The sequence below is a fragment of the Danio aesculapii genome, chromosome 12 (genome assembly GCF_903798145.1).
Source record: "Danio aesculapii chromosome 12, fDanAes4.1, whole genome shotgun sequence".
Lineage (NCBI taxonomy): Eukaryota > Metazoa > Chordata > Actinopteri > Cypriniformes > Danionidae > Danio > Danio aesculapii.
The window spans coordinates 1,743,514-1,761,574 of NC_079446.1; the positions used below are offsets into that span (position 1 = coordinate 1,743,514).

General features: G+C 35.1%; 2 protein-coding genes across 2 annotated transcripts in view; both read left to right on the forward strand.

Annotated features, from left to right (window-relative positions):
• Window positions 1–2,488, forward strand: part of cops3 (COP9 signalosome subunit 3) — a 16,590-nt gene extending 14,102 nt beyond the window's left edge. The window contains exon 12 of the mRNA XM_056469325.1: window positions 2,172–2,488. Within this exon, the coding sequence (XP_056325300.1) occupies window positions 2,172–2,225 (54 nt within the window). The 3' untranslated portion in view covers window positions 2,226–2,488. The remainder of the gene's footprint in view (window positions 1–2,171) is intronic.
• A 4,170-nt stretch (window positions 2,489–6,658) lies between these two features.
• The window catches only part of usp22 (ubiquitin specific peptidase 22), a 24,925-nt gene continuing 13,522 nt past the window's right edge, over window positions 6,659–18,061 (forward strand). The window contains exons 1-2 of the mRNA XM_056469923.1: window positions 6,659–7,136; window positions 16,196–16,300. Of these exons, the coding sequence (XP_056325898.1) occupies window positions 6,941–7,136; window positions 16,196–16,300 (301 nt within the window). The 5' untranslated portion in view covers window positions 6,659–6,940. The remainder of the gene's footprint in view (window positions 7,137–16,195; window positions 16,301–18,061) is intronic.

The following is an 18,061-nucleotide window of genomic DNA, read 5'->3' on the forward strand; positions in this document are numbered from 1 at the left end:
ATATATGAAGAGCTCAGATGCAAAAACTTCTAAATGTCGCCTGAAATTTCCCTCTAAAAAGAGTATTTTATCAGGCTACTGTGTGTATGATCAGTAATATCACCATTATGGCAAAGAATAAGTTCTTTTCCTGGTCTTTAAAGTAAAATATCTCAACATAAACAAAAGGAGGCTGAGAAAAATGTTCATTTTCGATGGAAATTTCTGACGTTTTTGCATCTGAACTCTTCATATATATATATATATATATATATATATATATATATATATATACTGTACATACAGTCAAGCCCGAAATTCAAAGCCCTGGCAAATTGTGACTTAAAGTTTGTGTTCAAATGTAAATAAAAGCTGAGAACTTTTTATTTTCCAGAATGATGTCTCTTGTACAATGTCTTATAATCTTTTTTTTGAGGAGAAGCCTGTGTCTTTTCCAGTCAAAAGTAGAATAAGTCAAAATTTTCCAGGGGTATTAATCATCTTGGGCTTGCTTGTATAGCACTGAACTGATTTTAATATTTATTGTATGGTCAATGTAAAACCGTTTTATTACCGAGTGTTGCGCTGCTGACTATAATGGTAAACATGACCTGACAAAGGAGAGAAGATATAGGCAAACAGAGTCTTTTATTTTGTATTTTTTGTCACACAAAAGTGTTGGTGCTTCATATGATCACAGTTGAACCACTGAAGCCACGTGAACAATGTTTTTGGTTTCTTTTCTGGACTTTTCACGAATGAAAACTTCTATTTCTGACAAATGTAAGGCTCATTTAGAGCAATATTAAATGCCAAGCTTTCAAATCACATTTAAAGGGCACCTATTATGCAAAAATCATTGTTATAAGGGGTTTAAACACAGTTGTGTATCAGCAGTGTGTGAATATATCCAGCTTCAAATAATAAAAATTAATTAAATGTATTTGTTATAATCAGACTTGATAAAAACAGTCTGCAGAAACACTTTAATTGACATTCTTCCTTTGTACGTGTCATCAGAGGGGGAAAGCCCCGCCCAGTAGTGACCATCTCTCCCTCATTAGCATAAACAGCCCTGTGTGAGAAGCAGCCCACTGTCCATTAGTTACTAGAGTTTTGAATCTGCCACCATGCTGACACGTAGACATTCATAGCCCCGCCCTCTTATAAAAATCTCATTTGAATTTAAAGCGACAGTCACCAGCACAATTAGCATCAAAACCTAAAAGGGTCAGATTCAGAGAGTTGGAGAACATTATTAGTGTGCTATTTTGAGCTGAAACTTCACACACACACACACACACACACACTGTAGGGCAGGCGTGACCCACCCTGTTCCTGGAGATCGACCTTCCTGCAGATTTCAGTTGTAACCCATATCAAACACACCTGCCTGTAATTATCAAGTGTTGTTCAGCTCCTAATTAATTGGTTCAGGTGCGTTTGATCAGGGTTGGAGCTGAACTTTGCAGGAAGGTCGATCTCGAGGAGCAGGGTTGAGCACCACTGCTGTAGGGACATCAGAGACACATTTTACATCTTGTAAGGTGCACATTGCTGTATTACAATTAAAATCTGAAAAGTTAAGTTATTGGTTACCATAACTTTATTAATTGCTTTTTACTTTTAACTAATTAACTAGTAATTAAGAGCTTTTAACAGTTAAAGTTATTATATATAAGTATATGCATCCTGCAGCCCTACTGAAAAAAACTGCTTAAACCAGCATAGGCTGGTTTGAGCTGGTCGACCAGCCTGGTTTTATAGGGGTTTTGGTCATTTCCAGGCTGGTTTCCAGCCATTTCCAGCCTGGTCTTAGCTGGAAAATGAGCCAGGCTGGCAGCCCAGCCAAAACCAGCTATATTCAGCTTAAACCAGGCTAGTCAGCCTGGTTTAAGCTGGATTTAGCTGGTCATTTTCCAGCCTGAAAAGCTAAAACCAGGCTGGAAATGGCTGGAAACCAGCCTGGAAATAACCAAAACCCCTCTAAAACCAGGCTGGTCAACCGGCTCAAACCAGCCAACCAGCCTAGGCTGGTTTAAGCTGGATTTTTCAGCAGGGAGTATATAGGTGATGATGATATTGCGGATATGTTCAGTGAAGTGTATTAAGTATATGTGTTGTTGTTGTAATCCATTAGACCCAACTCTACTGTAATAACATGTGATCCCAGCGCTGTTTTTCTGTTTCAGAGTATGGGAACACAAGAAGACGATGTCGGCAGCAAGACGTCGAGCTACTCTTGAGGCCGTTTCTCCACTGAACCATCCTCATCCCAAAGCTGGAAACCAGAATCAGTTCAATACGGACTCTATTGGAGGAAAACATAAACAAATGTAATGTGTGGAATGACCTGCTTTCGGTTCTGTCACAGTGCACCCTAAAACAAGAACTCATTTTTTTTTGTCAGTGTTTATTTATCAATGCTTGGTCAACACGCCACCGCATCATTTACGGTCATACAAATAAAGATACCGGACTTCTTTGTTCAAAAGAGTTGTCGAAATTACATCTGGATGCTCGTCTTTATTGCAGCACCACATCATGAAACCATATGCATCATCCTCATACTATGAGTGCTTGATTCTGATTGGCTGATTGCCTTTCTAATGTGTTTGGTTATTAAAGTAGTTCCGGCAGGTTTAGAGCGCATTACAGCTCCATATCACTACGCTGAATGATTCGAGTAGTTGTTGAAACTGTAGTAAGGGCGACATGGTGGTTAGCACTGTGGCCTCACAGAATGAAAGTCGCTGGTTTGAGTCCCGGCTGAGTCAGTTGGCGTTTCTGTGTGGAGTTTGCATGTTCTCCCTGTGTTTGCGTGGGTTTCCTCTGCGTGCTCCGGTTTCCCCCACAGTCCAAACACATACGCTATAGTGGAATTGATGAGCTAAATTGGCCATAGTGTATGAGTGTGTGAGAATGGGTGTTTCCCAGTACTGGGTTGCGGCTGGAAAGGCATCTGCTGCATAAAACATATGCTGGAGTAGTTGGCGGTTCATTCCTCCGATAAATTAGGGACTAAGCTGAGGGAAAATAACTGAATGAATTTATAATTTCTGACTTTTATTATTATATCGCGAACTACATTTTAAATAAATCAACGAATATAAAAACTGGATAAATGTATATTTACTTATAAGTAAATAAACCGGCTAGAAAGATTACGTGTGGGCCTAGTTATGTCCACATAAACACCTCAGTCTTGCACTATTTTTCTAATAATTCAACAGAAAGTCATCCTTATAATCTCAGTATAGCGATGCTATTCAACGCTGTGTGTTTTTCATCTCCTAAACGTGTCTCGAGGCTGGCGTTTAGTGCATTGACATTTGCGTGATCTTTGGACGCTGAAAGACTGACAGCTTCAATAATTCGATGCTCTTTCAGCCTCAGTCAGTTTTGAGCACAAGTCAAGTTGAGTTTACTGTCTTTCCTCTACATGTGTGGAGCACAATGTCGTGTCTTGCAGTGCGACATGAATAAACATAATCCTATATATGAATGCACCCCTGGATGAGCTATTTTAGACCTATACATAACTAACATACTGGAGCTGTAATCTAACTATGCATATATTCGAGGGCTCCGCTAGAGTAAGGATGATTCTAACGGCCCACATAGTTACTGTTAGGGGCGCCCCAATCAACCCACCACCCCCGATCTCACTATTAGGGGGCCCCTAATATCTCAAACCCCTCCACACTTTTAACCTTCATCCGCGATAAACCCGGAGTGTGTGTTTGAATGAATGTGTATGGGTGTTTCCCAGTACTGGGTTGCAGCTGGAAGGGCATCAGCTGTGTAAAACATATGCTGGAAGAGTTGGCGGTTCATTCTGCTGTGGCGACCCCTGATGAATAAAGAGACTACCCACCGCCGCTACTTACTTTCGTCCCCCTCGAAACCAAAAATTTCTGTCCCATGGTCCTAACTGGTCAGCGGCGCCCCTGATTTTAATATTGCATTATTAAATGTTAGACTATATGATTAATTAATGCTGTACCTGTAAATACATTAGTGATGTTAATTAATGAAGCTTTTTGTAAAGTGTGACCAGAGAAATCATATAAAAACCAACTGATAAATATAAATAAACATAAAAACCACACCAAGGTTAAAGCAAAACGATGAAACGAAAACAAAAGCGCCATAATGAATCTGTGCGCATACTAAATGCACATTAAAATGAGCTGGGTGCTAAAGCAGCGACTAACCACCTATAAACGAAACAGGGAAAGAAAACAATAATCAAAATAATTACGAAACATTGCGACAATTTCCACAGGTGGTTTGTCAAACCCACTCACCAGTGTGAGGCACACTCAGAAGTGAACAATGTATTTGTGTAGAGATATGGAGTGACTGTAAGGTGTACAGTGCATATAGAGAGAAGAGTGTTTCTACAGGTGGTTTATCAAGCCCACTCACCTGTATGAGGCACACTTCAGAAACGCACAATGTATTTGTGTAGAGATATGGGGTGACTGTAAAGTATACGGTGCAAATAGAGAGAAGAAGGTTTCTACAGGTGGTTTATCAAGCCCACTCACCAGTATGAGGCACACTCAGAAACGCACAATTTATTTGTGTAGACTGGAGTGACTGTAAGGTATACGGTGCAAATAGAGAGAAGAAGGTTTCTACAGGTGGTTTATCAAGCCCACTCACCAGTATGAGGCACACTTAGAAACGCACAATGTATTTGTGTAGAGATATGGAGTGACTGTAAGGTATACGGTGCAAATAGAGAGAAGAGAGTTTCTACAGGTGGTTTGTCAAGCCCACTCACCTGTATGAGGCACACTTCAGAAACGCTCAATGTATTTGTGTAGAGATATGGAGTGACTGTAAGAAAGTGCATGGTGATTGTGTCTGATTAAGTGTCAGAGAGATGAAAGAGTGTGTTCCCTACAGCTGTTGATCTGCATGAATGCATTGGTGGGTCTGCAGTGATTCAGCATCTGACGATGTTGTGCTGTTGATCAGAGCCTCTAGAGGTCTCTGCTGTTTGGCAGAAACACATTACTCATCTAATACCTGGAAAATACAAATACTGAAGACATGATTCCATGAAAACCTCTTCAGCTCATATTTCAGCTGAAGAGAGTTATGAGAATGTCAACACTGAGGCTTCAGAAATGGGCCTGGTTTTATTGTCGGGTTTTGACTTATTCATTTTCCTTCAGCGTAATCCCTTTATTAATCAGGGGTGGCCACAGCGGAATGAACCGCCAACTATTCCAGCATATGTTTTACACTGCGGATGCCCTTCCAGCTGCAACCCAGTACTGGGAAACACCTATACACACTCATTAACACACACACACACACACACACACTCATACACTACTGCCAATTGAGTTCATCAGTTCGCCTATAGCACATGTGTTTAGACTGTGGGGGAAACCGGAGCACCTGGAGGAAACCCACACCAACACGGGGGGAACATGCAAACTCCACACAGAAACACCATATGGTCCAGCCGGAGCTCGAACCAGTGACCTTGCTGTGAGGCAACTGTGCTAACTACTGAGCCACCTTGTCGTTCAGATTTTGACTTATTTTAATATTAATTATTCCACATTTAAGTTGTTATAATTATTTTTTTCATATAATTAATATTTTTTAATAATTTATATTGTTTAAAATGTTTTATTTTTTGCTGATCAATACCAAATAAATCATAATTGGATTTTTTAAATCATTATCTTATAATATTGTTTATGAAAGAACTGATGTTCAAAGGTTTAATTAGTCTTATATTCGAGTTTCACTTACAGTTTTGACTGAAAATCACCTAATGATTACAATTATTATTAAAAGAATTTGAGACATTTTTGAGTTAATGTAATAAAAGAAATGTAGTAATATTAGCCATTACAATTTAATCAAATTAATTAATAAAAGTTAAGTACTCCACTATGTATAACACATGCTATACTTGGTGGTTCATTCCACTGTGGCGACCTCTGATAAATAAAGGGACTCAGCCGAAGGAAAATTCAATTGATAAAGAAACAGATTAAATAAAGTCTATTTTCTGTAATAACTTTAATTTTCGATCAAAACAAATTAAAATGTTTGTTATTCTGATCATTTTCTAGAAAAGAAGTCTTTAAAATATATAATTATTATTGAAGTTTGTAAGAAATGATCTCAGATCTTTATAGAAAACAACAAATATTAATATTTAACTCAAAGTATCCTCAACAAATCCAGTAAAACTGACCATTTTCAGGAGGTTTCTGTTCATTTCTGTTCGTGTATAACTTATATAATCGTATTTAATATTCAAAGCACTAAGCATAAAGCGTCTTGTTTGCGTTTATCGATTAAATATTTGGCTATAGTTATTCCTGTGATCAGGAAAAGAGTGTGTTCTACACTCCTGTCAGCAGTGATGTTGAGTGTGTGTGTGTGTGTGTGCATGTGGAGCTGTGTTTTCTGCTCAATGACATAACCAGCAAGTACTGAGCAGCGACAGCCAATCAGAAGCGCCCCAGCGGCCTACAAGCCTTTGAACAAAGACAAGCGTGCGCGCTAGCCAATCGCGTTCTAGAGTTCTCAAAAGGCGGCGGGACTTTAACGGAAATGGCACGCGCGGCAGCCAATGGGAGCCGCGCGCTACAAGCCAACAACCAATCAGCAATTAACATCGCAAGGATTGCGTCGCCCACGGTGCTCAGTTGAATTCCATTGCCGTCCATTAAAACAGCCGACTTGGAAAATACAATATCAAAAGTGTGGTCGGTTTTACTGTGGTTAATTATCGCTAATGATGACATATCTGCGGATATCTGAGAAGCGCTCTCCGCATGCGTAACGCACGCGTCTTCGACCCTGTCGCGGCTCGCTGCATTGCCTGACGAAAAAAACGGAACAATTGCTGGATAATTCTCCTCGTGACTTCAGTTATTTCGCTGCTGAAAGCCGCAGGAACTCGAATGTGTTTTCTGTCATGAGTCCGGCCGGGTGCTCCCATGTGAACGGCTTCAAAGTGGACAACTGGAAGCAGAATCTGCGGGTCATCTACCAGTGCTTTGTGTGGAGCGGATCTGCCGAAACCAGGAAACGCAAGGTAAATAACACACATCAGAGCCCGGTGCTGCAGTGTATCGGCCCAGCCTTCAATCTGCAGCTCTCCCGACGGATATAGGACGTGTAAACAGCGGTGTTAATGTGATTTATTTACACCCAGTGATCTGCTTTCACGTCCATCCCTATGTGGATGCGTTTGCTGGCCTGCGCAGACTCCTCATTCAATACCTCATAGGGCTGGACGTGGAGATGCTGCTTCGGTTTTTCCAGCGGATTTTAGTCGATTTTTACTTCATTTGCAGGATAATTCAGTGCCACACATGCTCTGGATTTCACTGGGACGAATATCTGATGCTAAACTCCTCACGCCGGGCCTAACGTTAAAATCTTTCGGGTGCACGAGTAGCTAGAGGGTTCTGTTTTTATACACATCACGGATTTTGTGTGGGGTTTTATGTTGTGTGTTCATTGTCTCACGAAGCATCACATCTTAACACATCCTTTATTACATCCCTGGTGGTTTCGACGATATCGATTCTTTCTTTTGAGTCGGATCTTTTCGGTGAGTCGCCTGAGCCGATGTGAATGATTCAAATCATTCGACTACGACAGTTTCTTTTTGTTTTTCAGTCTGTTTGCTGCTTGTTTAGTGTATAACTGTTCACTCCATCATAATCCAGCTTAAGAAATCACCCAAGAACATGTATTTGAATAATTTGTGTTGATTTCATCAAACTGAGCCTAACGAACATACGAAATTACAACAAATTATGCGCATAAATAACACTTTAACTTAATCTATAGATTGCAGCAGTCATAGTAGAAGTCTTTTCTTCTGCTGAAGCCACAACCCTCATAATGTTTTACATAATTTAAAAGTGGATTACCTGGTTAAAAACTACATTACCCACAATTCTGAGAAAATCTCCACCAATCAGAGACTAGAAACAAGTAAGTTGTGCTTTCAAACCCTTACGCTACTTCGTCCCTACTACATAGTATATGAAAAACAGTATGTGGGCCAAGCAACATGTTAAAATTCATACTATTCATCAAACAGTACCTGTTTGACTTACGAATATGTATTTAATTGACACTTTACTGACTTGTAAGGCCACAGGAAAGTATTATTAATGAAAAAATAGCAACACAGCTAGCGCTATTAGCTCACGATGAAATAACATGGCAGGTTTTGTCCATCTGAATTTCGTACTTCACATATTCATACATCTTTAAGTCATTTTAATTTCAAACACAGTGCATACTCACTCAGTATTGCGTTTTGGATGCACCATTTAGCTTTCTCTAGCACCAATAAATCACGTTTGCATTTAATATGTGTATATATTCATAATTTAATTATCACAATTCATTGCCTACTGAAGCATCTCTATTTTAACATTGCATCCGTAATATGACGTTGATTTTAAATTTGAATCTGATTCTTTCAGTGAATCATTTGAGCTGCTCTGAACGATTCATTCACAAACCACATTGAATAATTTCAACTGATAGCCACTCGATAACTGCTTATTTTTCAACATATCTTTACAAATCACTTAGCTACATGCTAAGACATTAGCACATGAAGCTAAAATAAACACTCTTATTACTAAACCACATGAATCTTTAAGAATAATCATGTTTAGCATCCAAATTCCTGCTGAAAAAATACATTTCTTATTATTTTATGAAAATCTTCACCAATCAGAGACCAAATCACACACTAAAAGGCCTTGTTAATGCCATGAAGCTCTGGAATACTCAATCTGCATGAACGTTTGTGTAAGAATAGGCAATAATTATTAATATATATATATATATACACTTTCTGAGATGTTTTAAATCGGTATGTGTTTCATACAGTATTTCAGGCCTTGTCTTTAATCGATTCAGTCTCAATCTTTTAAATATCTTTTCATAAGATGTCCATAATGTTGTGCATCGTCTCATAGCTGGTTGGTTTAGTTCATGAATGGGGAAAAAACTGATTTATTTAACCACCCATGATCATTTAGACAACCAATCACCAATTGGATCATTTAGACAGCAACCAATGTGTTGCAATGAACTGCTGATTCATTCTTTTGAATCGCTTCGCAGAACAAAGTGTTCAAAAGTACAGATTCACAGCAATGAGTCAGACGTTCTGGTGGTGATGACCACACCGCACGGCAGTTTAATAGCTAACTATCCTCACCCAAGTCATCTCCGTCTGAAAAACAAAAGGTTATTGCGAAATGTGAATCGTGATTCATTCAAATCAAATGCCACCCTCCAGAAGATGCGTTTTTCTGAAGTTCCAGCCTCACCGGCTAGCCAGATTAATATGTCAAGCTTAAATTGATGTTGTGTTTCTAAAGATGAACGTTTGATAGGAGGTCGTTGATTAATATAGGGTGAATGGCGTCATGTTGCCTCGAGTTACATCTGGTTCACTCAGGATTGCATGACTCACCGTCACTATTGAGGTCAAGTCAACTGGGTTTTATGAAGGATCATGTTTAGTATTGTGTATTTGTTGTAAACCAGCCACAATAACGTCTCCCTCTGTGCATTAGCATCCTTCTCAAGGGCCGATTTCTTAGAGCTTTTGAGTATGCATGACATGAAAAGCTTATTATCGTGATTGTTCTACACACTCGATATCAATTACACTTTGAAAGCTACATCTTTATGAAGCTCACTGTACTAAATTGGTTTGTATTACTCCACGTCTGATCCATTAGACACACCAGTTATTCTCAGCCTTACTATGCTGTTTATTTAAAGGGATAGTTCCCCCAAAAATGAACATTTACTCATTATTAAGGGCCGTTCATAACAAGCATGATAACTATAAAGGTAATGATAAAGATGGAGTTCTAAATGTAAAACGACAGCAGAGTCCAAACAGCTTGAAAAGTAGATTTTTCACCATAGGTGCCCTTTAATACATGACTTTTAGAAAAGTATGAGTAGTACAAGTAGAATTTGGATGTAATCCACCATTTGTCATTATCACATGATCTGATTTCTCTCGCATGGCATCATGGGATATTGTAGCATCCATTGGAAAATATACTACAGAATTTTGCCGGAAGTACTAGGCCAAACATGTAAATAAGTTGTAATTTTTGTGTGAGCTCTCTCTAGGCATGGGACGATTACTGGTTTCAAGGTTTACCGCGGTTTGGAAAAGTCTAGGTTTTGAAATGTAATTTATTTATTTTGTTATTTCTCAACAACTATTTTATTTGATTTTTTTTTTTTACGGCAACCGTATTTTCAGCAGAAAAGGAAGCTCTACATTAGGGGTGGGCGATATGACCTAAAATTAATATCACGGTATTTTTCATCTTTTGAACGGTGACGGTATAATATCACGGTATTACTTTCAATAGCAAAATAACATACATCTCAAGGAAGAACGGACAAAAGAAAGTCTCACTTCTATCACTCTTTAAAAGTTTCGGTGTGGGTCATTGTAAATGCTCAGTCTCGTTATGAGCTGATCTTCATTTCTCTGTGTTGGTGGAATAAAGCAGGCGAGTCAGCCGCACCAATTTATGAGCAGACAGAGCAGGATTCTCGTGATGACCACCAGCGCAATTCCGCTCTTTGTTATGAGCCGTAGTTTCAGTGTAAACTTAGTAAAGGCGAGTTTCTTTGGCGATGATGTGTACAGTGTTAGATTTTATATTTAGCGGACATTTGCGCTGAACACGCGGTGAATGCAACGCATCGAGATTCAGGGCACCTTCTCCGAAAACACTCGATTGATCTCAGCTGGCGGATCAACATTTACCTCATGTTCATGATCGCTGCCATCTGCGCCATTATTATTATTATTATAACTTTAGGTGAGGTTTGCAAACCTGTGCACTTTTCACTCTTCAGCCGTTTGTATTTCCTGCTGTAACAAAAGCTCCCTGTTCATTATATTCAGACACACAAATGCTCCCAAATATATTATGAGGGCGCATAGGATTACATTTCGGGCGCTCATGCGACCAAAATGGTTGCAATTTCGAGCCCTGTAGTATAAGGACATGTATTCAGACCACAACTGAACGTTTGAAGAAAATTGAATGCCTTATTATTTAGAATGAGCTATTATTGATGTAAATGCAGCCGTTCAAGCCGCGCAAAATTGATTTATTACGGTATTGACGGTATTAGAAAATCCATGTCGTGGCGCAATGTCACACCGGTCATAGTCATCACCGGTGTACCGCCCACCCCTACTCTACATCAAAAGCTATTGGTTCAAAATATTTTAAATGTTTCATAAAATAAGAAAATATCGTGTGCAATGGGGGGAAAAGATGAAGTTTTTTACCCAGATATTAAAACAGAACTTATTTTGGAGCAGTAATCACAACACTGTGAAACCGTGATATTTTTATTCGAGGTTATCATACGTCAGAATCTTATACCGGCCCATAGCTCTCTCTTCACATTTATTTGTAGGACTGCTCACAATTTCTCTGAAACCTTATAGCATCAGAGCCTGTGGATCTGTTAAGCATAGGTGGTATAAGAGACCAGACTCGCCTCTCATCTGTCCGCTTGTATTGCTGAAGGGACAATAGGAATATGAGGAGCTTGGTAGAAAGGCATTTTGCCAGCTCTGATCCAGTCGGCCACAGCCCTCTGCCGCAGAATAAGCATGTTATGTGATCAAGGCCTTAGCTGGTTGTGTTTTGCACCAGTGCATAGGCCGCGCTTCAGATGGCACACACGCAAAACACTGACCGGCTGCTGGATGCTAATCACAAAACTACAAACCTCCGATGTGCAGCTAGTGCAACGATAAACCTCCAGTGAACGGTTAATGTGACTGTTTTCAATGTCATACGGTTGTTTTTACAGCCTCGATGTTGTAATGTAATTAAAATACAGTCAGTTAATCAGGCTTAAGCATTCATTTAGTTGTTCAAGCATAAAACGAGGTGGAAAACCGTTTAAACGCAAGCACTGTCAGGAGCAGCAGGCGAGCGCAGAATCTCCATTAAAAATACTGAACTAAAATAAATGTTCAGATTTTGAAGACAAGGGCAATGTAATTTAATGCAGTCCTTGTACATTCTGACACCCTCTTAATATCATATATCAATCAGGCAGTGAAGATTTAAAGAAGAAGAGTTTTTAAAGAAATCAAATGTTAAACTTGACCGAAAAATAAAAGTCTGTGTACGTATAACCCATTTAGATTGATTTAATTGAGTATACAGTTACTGATTGTGGATTGCAATTATTAAATGTAATATCCAACAACAAATGTGCAACCAAATTTAGTGTATTTTGATATGCACTTAATAATTTAACCCAGGATTTGATTATTCAGTACCAAAGTCAAAACTGGAGCTGTTCTAGCAAAACAAAAAAAAAACTGAAGATCATGATCCAAAAATGAGTACATCATAATTATATAATTAATGTCATCATAATACATCATAATCATAATTAATATGTTGAAAAATATATCAAATGGTATTGTAATAAACAGGAAAAAGTCAAGAGAAGCTTTAAAAATATCTAAAAATAAAAATATCTAAACTTTAATTAAGATTTTGTTGTTTATAAAAAAAATGAAATATAAATAAATAATAATAAAAAAAAAAATAATAATAAAATAATAATAAAAATAATAATAATAATAATAATAATAATAATAATAATAGGAATAATAAAAAAATAATAATGATAATAATAAAAAAATAATAAAAAAATAAAATAAAAAAATAATAATAAAATAATAATAATAATAAAAATAATAATAATAAAAAAAATAATAATTTAAAAATAATAATAATAAAAAAATAAAAATAATAATAAAAATAAAAAGAATAAAAAATAATAAAAAAATAATAATAATCAAAAATAATAATAAAAATAATAATAAATAAATAAATAAATAAATAATAATAATAATAATAATAATAATAATAATAATAAAAAAATTATAACAACAATAATAATAAAATAAATAATAATAATAATGATAATAAAAATAATAATTTAAAAAAAAATTATAATAATAATAATAAATCATAAAAATATTATTATTAATAATAATAATAATAATAACAACAATAATAACAATAATAAAAATAAAATAATAATAATAAAAATAATAACAATAATAATAATAACAATAATAATAATAAAAAAAAATAATAATAAAAAATAATAATAATTAAAAAAAAAAAAATAATAATAATAATAATAATTATTATTATTATTATTTGCAATAACTCGTTTGAATTAAACTGTATTATTTTCCTATTCCTAAAGATGTTCGGTGACCAAACTTTTATTTCAGTTATATGCTTTGTTTAAATGCACCACAAATTATTGTCTATATTGAATGAGACATGGTTACAAATATTCATTTTCTCATTTATGCTGTATATATCAAATTCATTTCTTCTCAATATTGGACAGCCTTACTGCATATAGATGAGGCCTGTGCTTTACAGCTAGAGCACTCGGTTCAGATTACCCCATTGAACACTGTATTATTAGCTGCAGTATTTTAAGTCTGCACAAGTGAGGAGTGTTTGTTGTACAGTGACTCTGATTACATGAATTATTCTGTGTCCCCCCCCCCCCCCCCCCCATAGTTAATTCAGAGATAAATTTGAGTTTGAGTTTTACCACCATTCTTGTGACCTGCTATAAATACGGGACCTGTTATAGCATGTGATGAGTGCGAGAGACGCCTCGATTGTGTTGGGTTTTATTCAAGTGATCATCCTAATGAGTCCTGCGTCTCTGCCTTGATGAATTGTATGCAAGGAACAATGTTTGCTTTGCTGGGATCATTCCTTATGTACAAACGCCTGTGGGGGTTTCATTTATTTATTGCATGTGCTTGCATTTGAGTTAGCTTAGCATTGCCACTCTGGCCATGTTTAAGAGTATTTTCTGATCTGATCAGTCAAATTTCAGCATGCAAAAAAATTTACACTGGTCTCAAAAATATTGATAATTTATTTATTTATTTATTTATTTGCGTCATGCACAGAAATGCATTTCACACTAATGTCAAATATAGTGTTTATAAAGTAAAATTATATTCTCAGTCTGACTTAATTGAATTAATTTAAACTTCAGTTGTTTATTTTTTAATTATTAATTATATAATGCATGTTTATGCATATGTAAAATGTACAAATATAATAGTAAAATTATTAACAATAGTAATAATAATAATATAAAACATAATAATATTACTTCTACAACTACTACTACTAATAATAATTATTATAATAATAATTGTTTATTTCAATTTCATTATATATTTTATTTTTATATTGCATATATGTATTAATATAATAATAATAATAATAATAATAATATTTGTAGTAATAGTATTAATGTTAGTAGTTGTAGTAGTAATAATAATAATAATAATAATAATAATAATAATAATAATAATAATAATAGTAGTAATAATAAAAAAAAAAATTAATATAATAATAGTAATAATAATAATAATAATAATAATAATAATAATTGTTTATTTCAATTTCATTATATCTTTTATTTTTATATTGCATATATATATGTATTAATATAATAATAATAATAATAATAATAATAATAATAACAATATTTGTAGTAATAGTATTAATGTTAGTAGTAGTAGTAATAATAATAGCAATAATAAATAAAAATATTAATATAATAATAATAATAATAATAATAATTGTTTATTTAAATTTCATTATATATTTTATTTTTATATTGCATATATATATATATATATATATATATATATATATATATATATATATATATATATATATATATATATATATATATATATATATATATATATATATATATATATAATATGTATTAATATAATAATAATAATATTTGTAGTAATAGTATTAATGTTAGTAGTAGTAATAATAATAATAATAATAATATTATTGTATAATATTTGTAGTAATAGTATTAATGTTAGTAGTAGTAATAATAATAGTAATAATAAATAAAAATATTAATATAATAAAAATAATAATAATAATAATAATTGTTTATTTCAATTTCATTATATATTTAATTTTTACATATGAATATAATAATAATGAATATAACAAAATGAATATAATAATAAATTATTAGTTCATAAAGAGGATTTATTTTGCGAGTGATGATTTTTCTGCTTTATTTGTATTTTTTATGTTAGTAATAATTGTTTTAAAAGCTTATTTTTAATATAGTTTTAATACCAATTATTATTCATAAGGATCAAAATTGCATTACAACAGTAGCAAGAATAATTTATTGCTTTACTTCAAATGTTTCAGTATTTTTTTTTTTTTGTCTTTTCAAATTAAATAAAAACACAAAACTAAATGATTAATAATAATTTTAAACTAATTATTTTACACAAACCTCAGTATTTTCATTCACAGTGAAATTGGCTCTGGGGTTAACTGAGATGAACTTTACATTAATACCAGGTTTAAATTTGGCATGACAATAGCAAACAATACATAAAGCAGATTTAATTAGATTCTGTCTGTCTAACGTTCACTAATGATCATTTCATCCTGCGTTTATTGATGCACACAAGCTGTTAAAGTTAATCTGAAGGCCAGAAAACGGCTTTTTCCTTTGAGAAATTACACAAGCGTCATGCATGAAGTGTTGAATTAATTCACAGATTAATTCATCTCTACTTTTTTATAGCGCTTCTACATTGTAGTGCTCCAGCTCTTCTGCTCTGCATTTCTACAGATCCTGCATATGAAGATCTGTGCATTTCCAGCTCTCCATCAATAATTAACTCCACCACGAGCTGTGTTTGTCATATTGAAACACGAGCGCGGTTAATGCTGATGTTCACAGAGAAAGTGTGTGTCGCTTTAAATCAAAAAGCACAAGAACTCCAGCAAAGAGACTCCTGGAGGAAGATGAAGCTCTGGTTTTACCGCCTCATAATTCACAGCCTTACAAATGCTTAAACTCCGCGCTTATGACTTGAATACGAGATCGAGATAGTTTAATCATTTTTGTGAGGTGATGGACTCAAAGATTAAGTGTAAGAATATTAATAATAGCGTTCACGTCTGCGCTCGCAATCAACGTCCTTCCCATTCAGAAGCAGTGCAGAAGAGCATTGTGGGTAATTGACAAGGCCTTTCCACCGATTGTGCTGTTTGTGCTGCTCCAGCTCTTCAGCATCCGCCTTTACGCCGTTTCTCTCAGCTGATCTGCTTGAACGAGCCTCCAGCGGCTGATCAGAGTCCAGAGGCGTTCGCTCTGCTCATCTGCATGCGTTTGAACTGTCATCCCTCCGTCCTCCATCATCAGCCTTTCTGCTCTTTCATCTGTCTGTTTCTCCTCCTGCCGCATCCTGGGAAACACTGCAGGCGGCCTCTGATTGGCTGCTGCAGAAACTGCCAGAGCTGCTGTGATAGGTGGTTCAAAAGATCTATCGTATATCATGATAATAGTATATATACTATTCTCCCTCCTGTGAATTTCTTTTAAAAATAAATATTTCCCGAATGATATTTAACAGAGCAAGGAAATTTTCACAGTATTTCCTATAATATTTTTTCTTCTGGAGAAAGTCTTTGTTTTATTTTGGCTAGAATAAAAGCAGGTTTAAATATTTTGAAACCCATTTTAAGGTCAATATTATTAGCCCCCTTTAAGCTATAAATATTATTTGCAACAGAAACTACTGTAATACAGTGATTTGCATAATTGCACTAATTAAACCTTTGAATCACACTTAAATCTGAATAATTTATAATATCTAGTCAAATATTATGTGCTGAAGAAATTAGTTATTAAAACTATTAAGTTTAGAAATGGGTTGAAAAAAAAACAACAACAACTTTCCATTAAACAGAAATTGGGGGAAAAGGGTCGCTAATAATTCAGGAGGGCTAATAATTCTGGCTTCCAACTGTATATATTCGCAGTTATATTCCTCCCTGCAAAGTAAAGAAATTAAATACAGTAGAATAAAACTATGAAACAAACTGTGCTTTAAACATCTTCACTGTAAGAAAAACACAGTCCTTCAGTCAAGTGATTTTCTTTTGTTGTTTGATTAATAATGGCGGCAGTAGGAATATTGCGCGCTGTCACTTTAATGGTTTATCTTTCACATGTCTTTTAAATCTCAACTCGTTTGTTTATTACACAAATAAGGGTTAATATGAATAAACACCATGTTTTTACACCTATTTGACCATTAAAGCGCTCACGTTAACATGACTTTACATGTGTGTGCTCTGCTCGTCTCAGTGTGTGAATGAGACCGAATGCTGACTGCATGCTTTTTGTGTGCGCCGCACACACACAGAAGCATGCGGTCTCGTTCGCGCTTGAATCAATGAATGATGCGCGTCCCGTGCTGCGAACGTCACATTACAGCACATGCTTTTAGTCATTTTCACTTGGAACTGGGCTTTGCAGAGCAACAAATGTGTACAACAGGAAAGGGGGCGGTATATGATGCAATAATCGTTTATTTCCATTATTGTTTTTTTTTTCATAATCGTTAAGTCGAAATCGAAACCGGATTTTCGATTATTTGCACAGCCCTAATATATACCTATCGCAGTGATGTGTGATAAATATATACAGTTGACGTCAACATTATTCGCCCTCCTGTAAATTTTTCCAATATTTCCCAAGTGATGTTGAACAGATTCAGGAATTTTTCACAGTATTTCCTATAATATTTTTTCTTCTGATTTGTTTTATTTCAGCTAGAATAAAAGCAGTTCTTAATAGTTTTAAAGCCATTTTAAGCTCAATATTATTAGCCCCCTTCAGCAATATTAGTTTTGGATTGTCTCCAGAACAAACCACTGTTATACAATGACTTGCCTAATTAACCTAACTTTACCCTAATTACCCTAGTTAAGCCTTTAAATGTCACTTTAAGCTGAATACTAGTCAAATATCTAGTCTAATATGATGTGTTGCCATCATGGCAAAGAGAAAATACATCAGTTTTTAGAAATGTGTTCTCTCTCTCTCGCTCTCTCTCCGAGTGTGTAGGGATGACGGTGCTGTT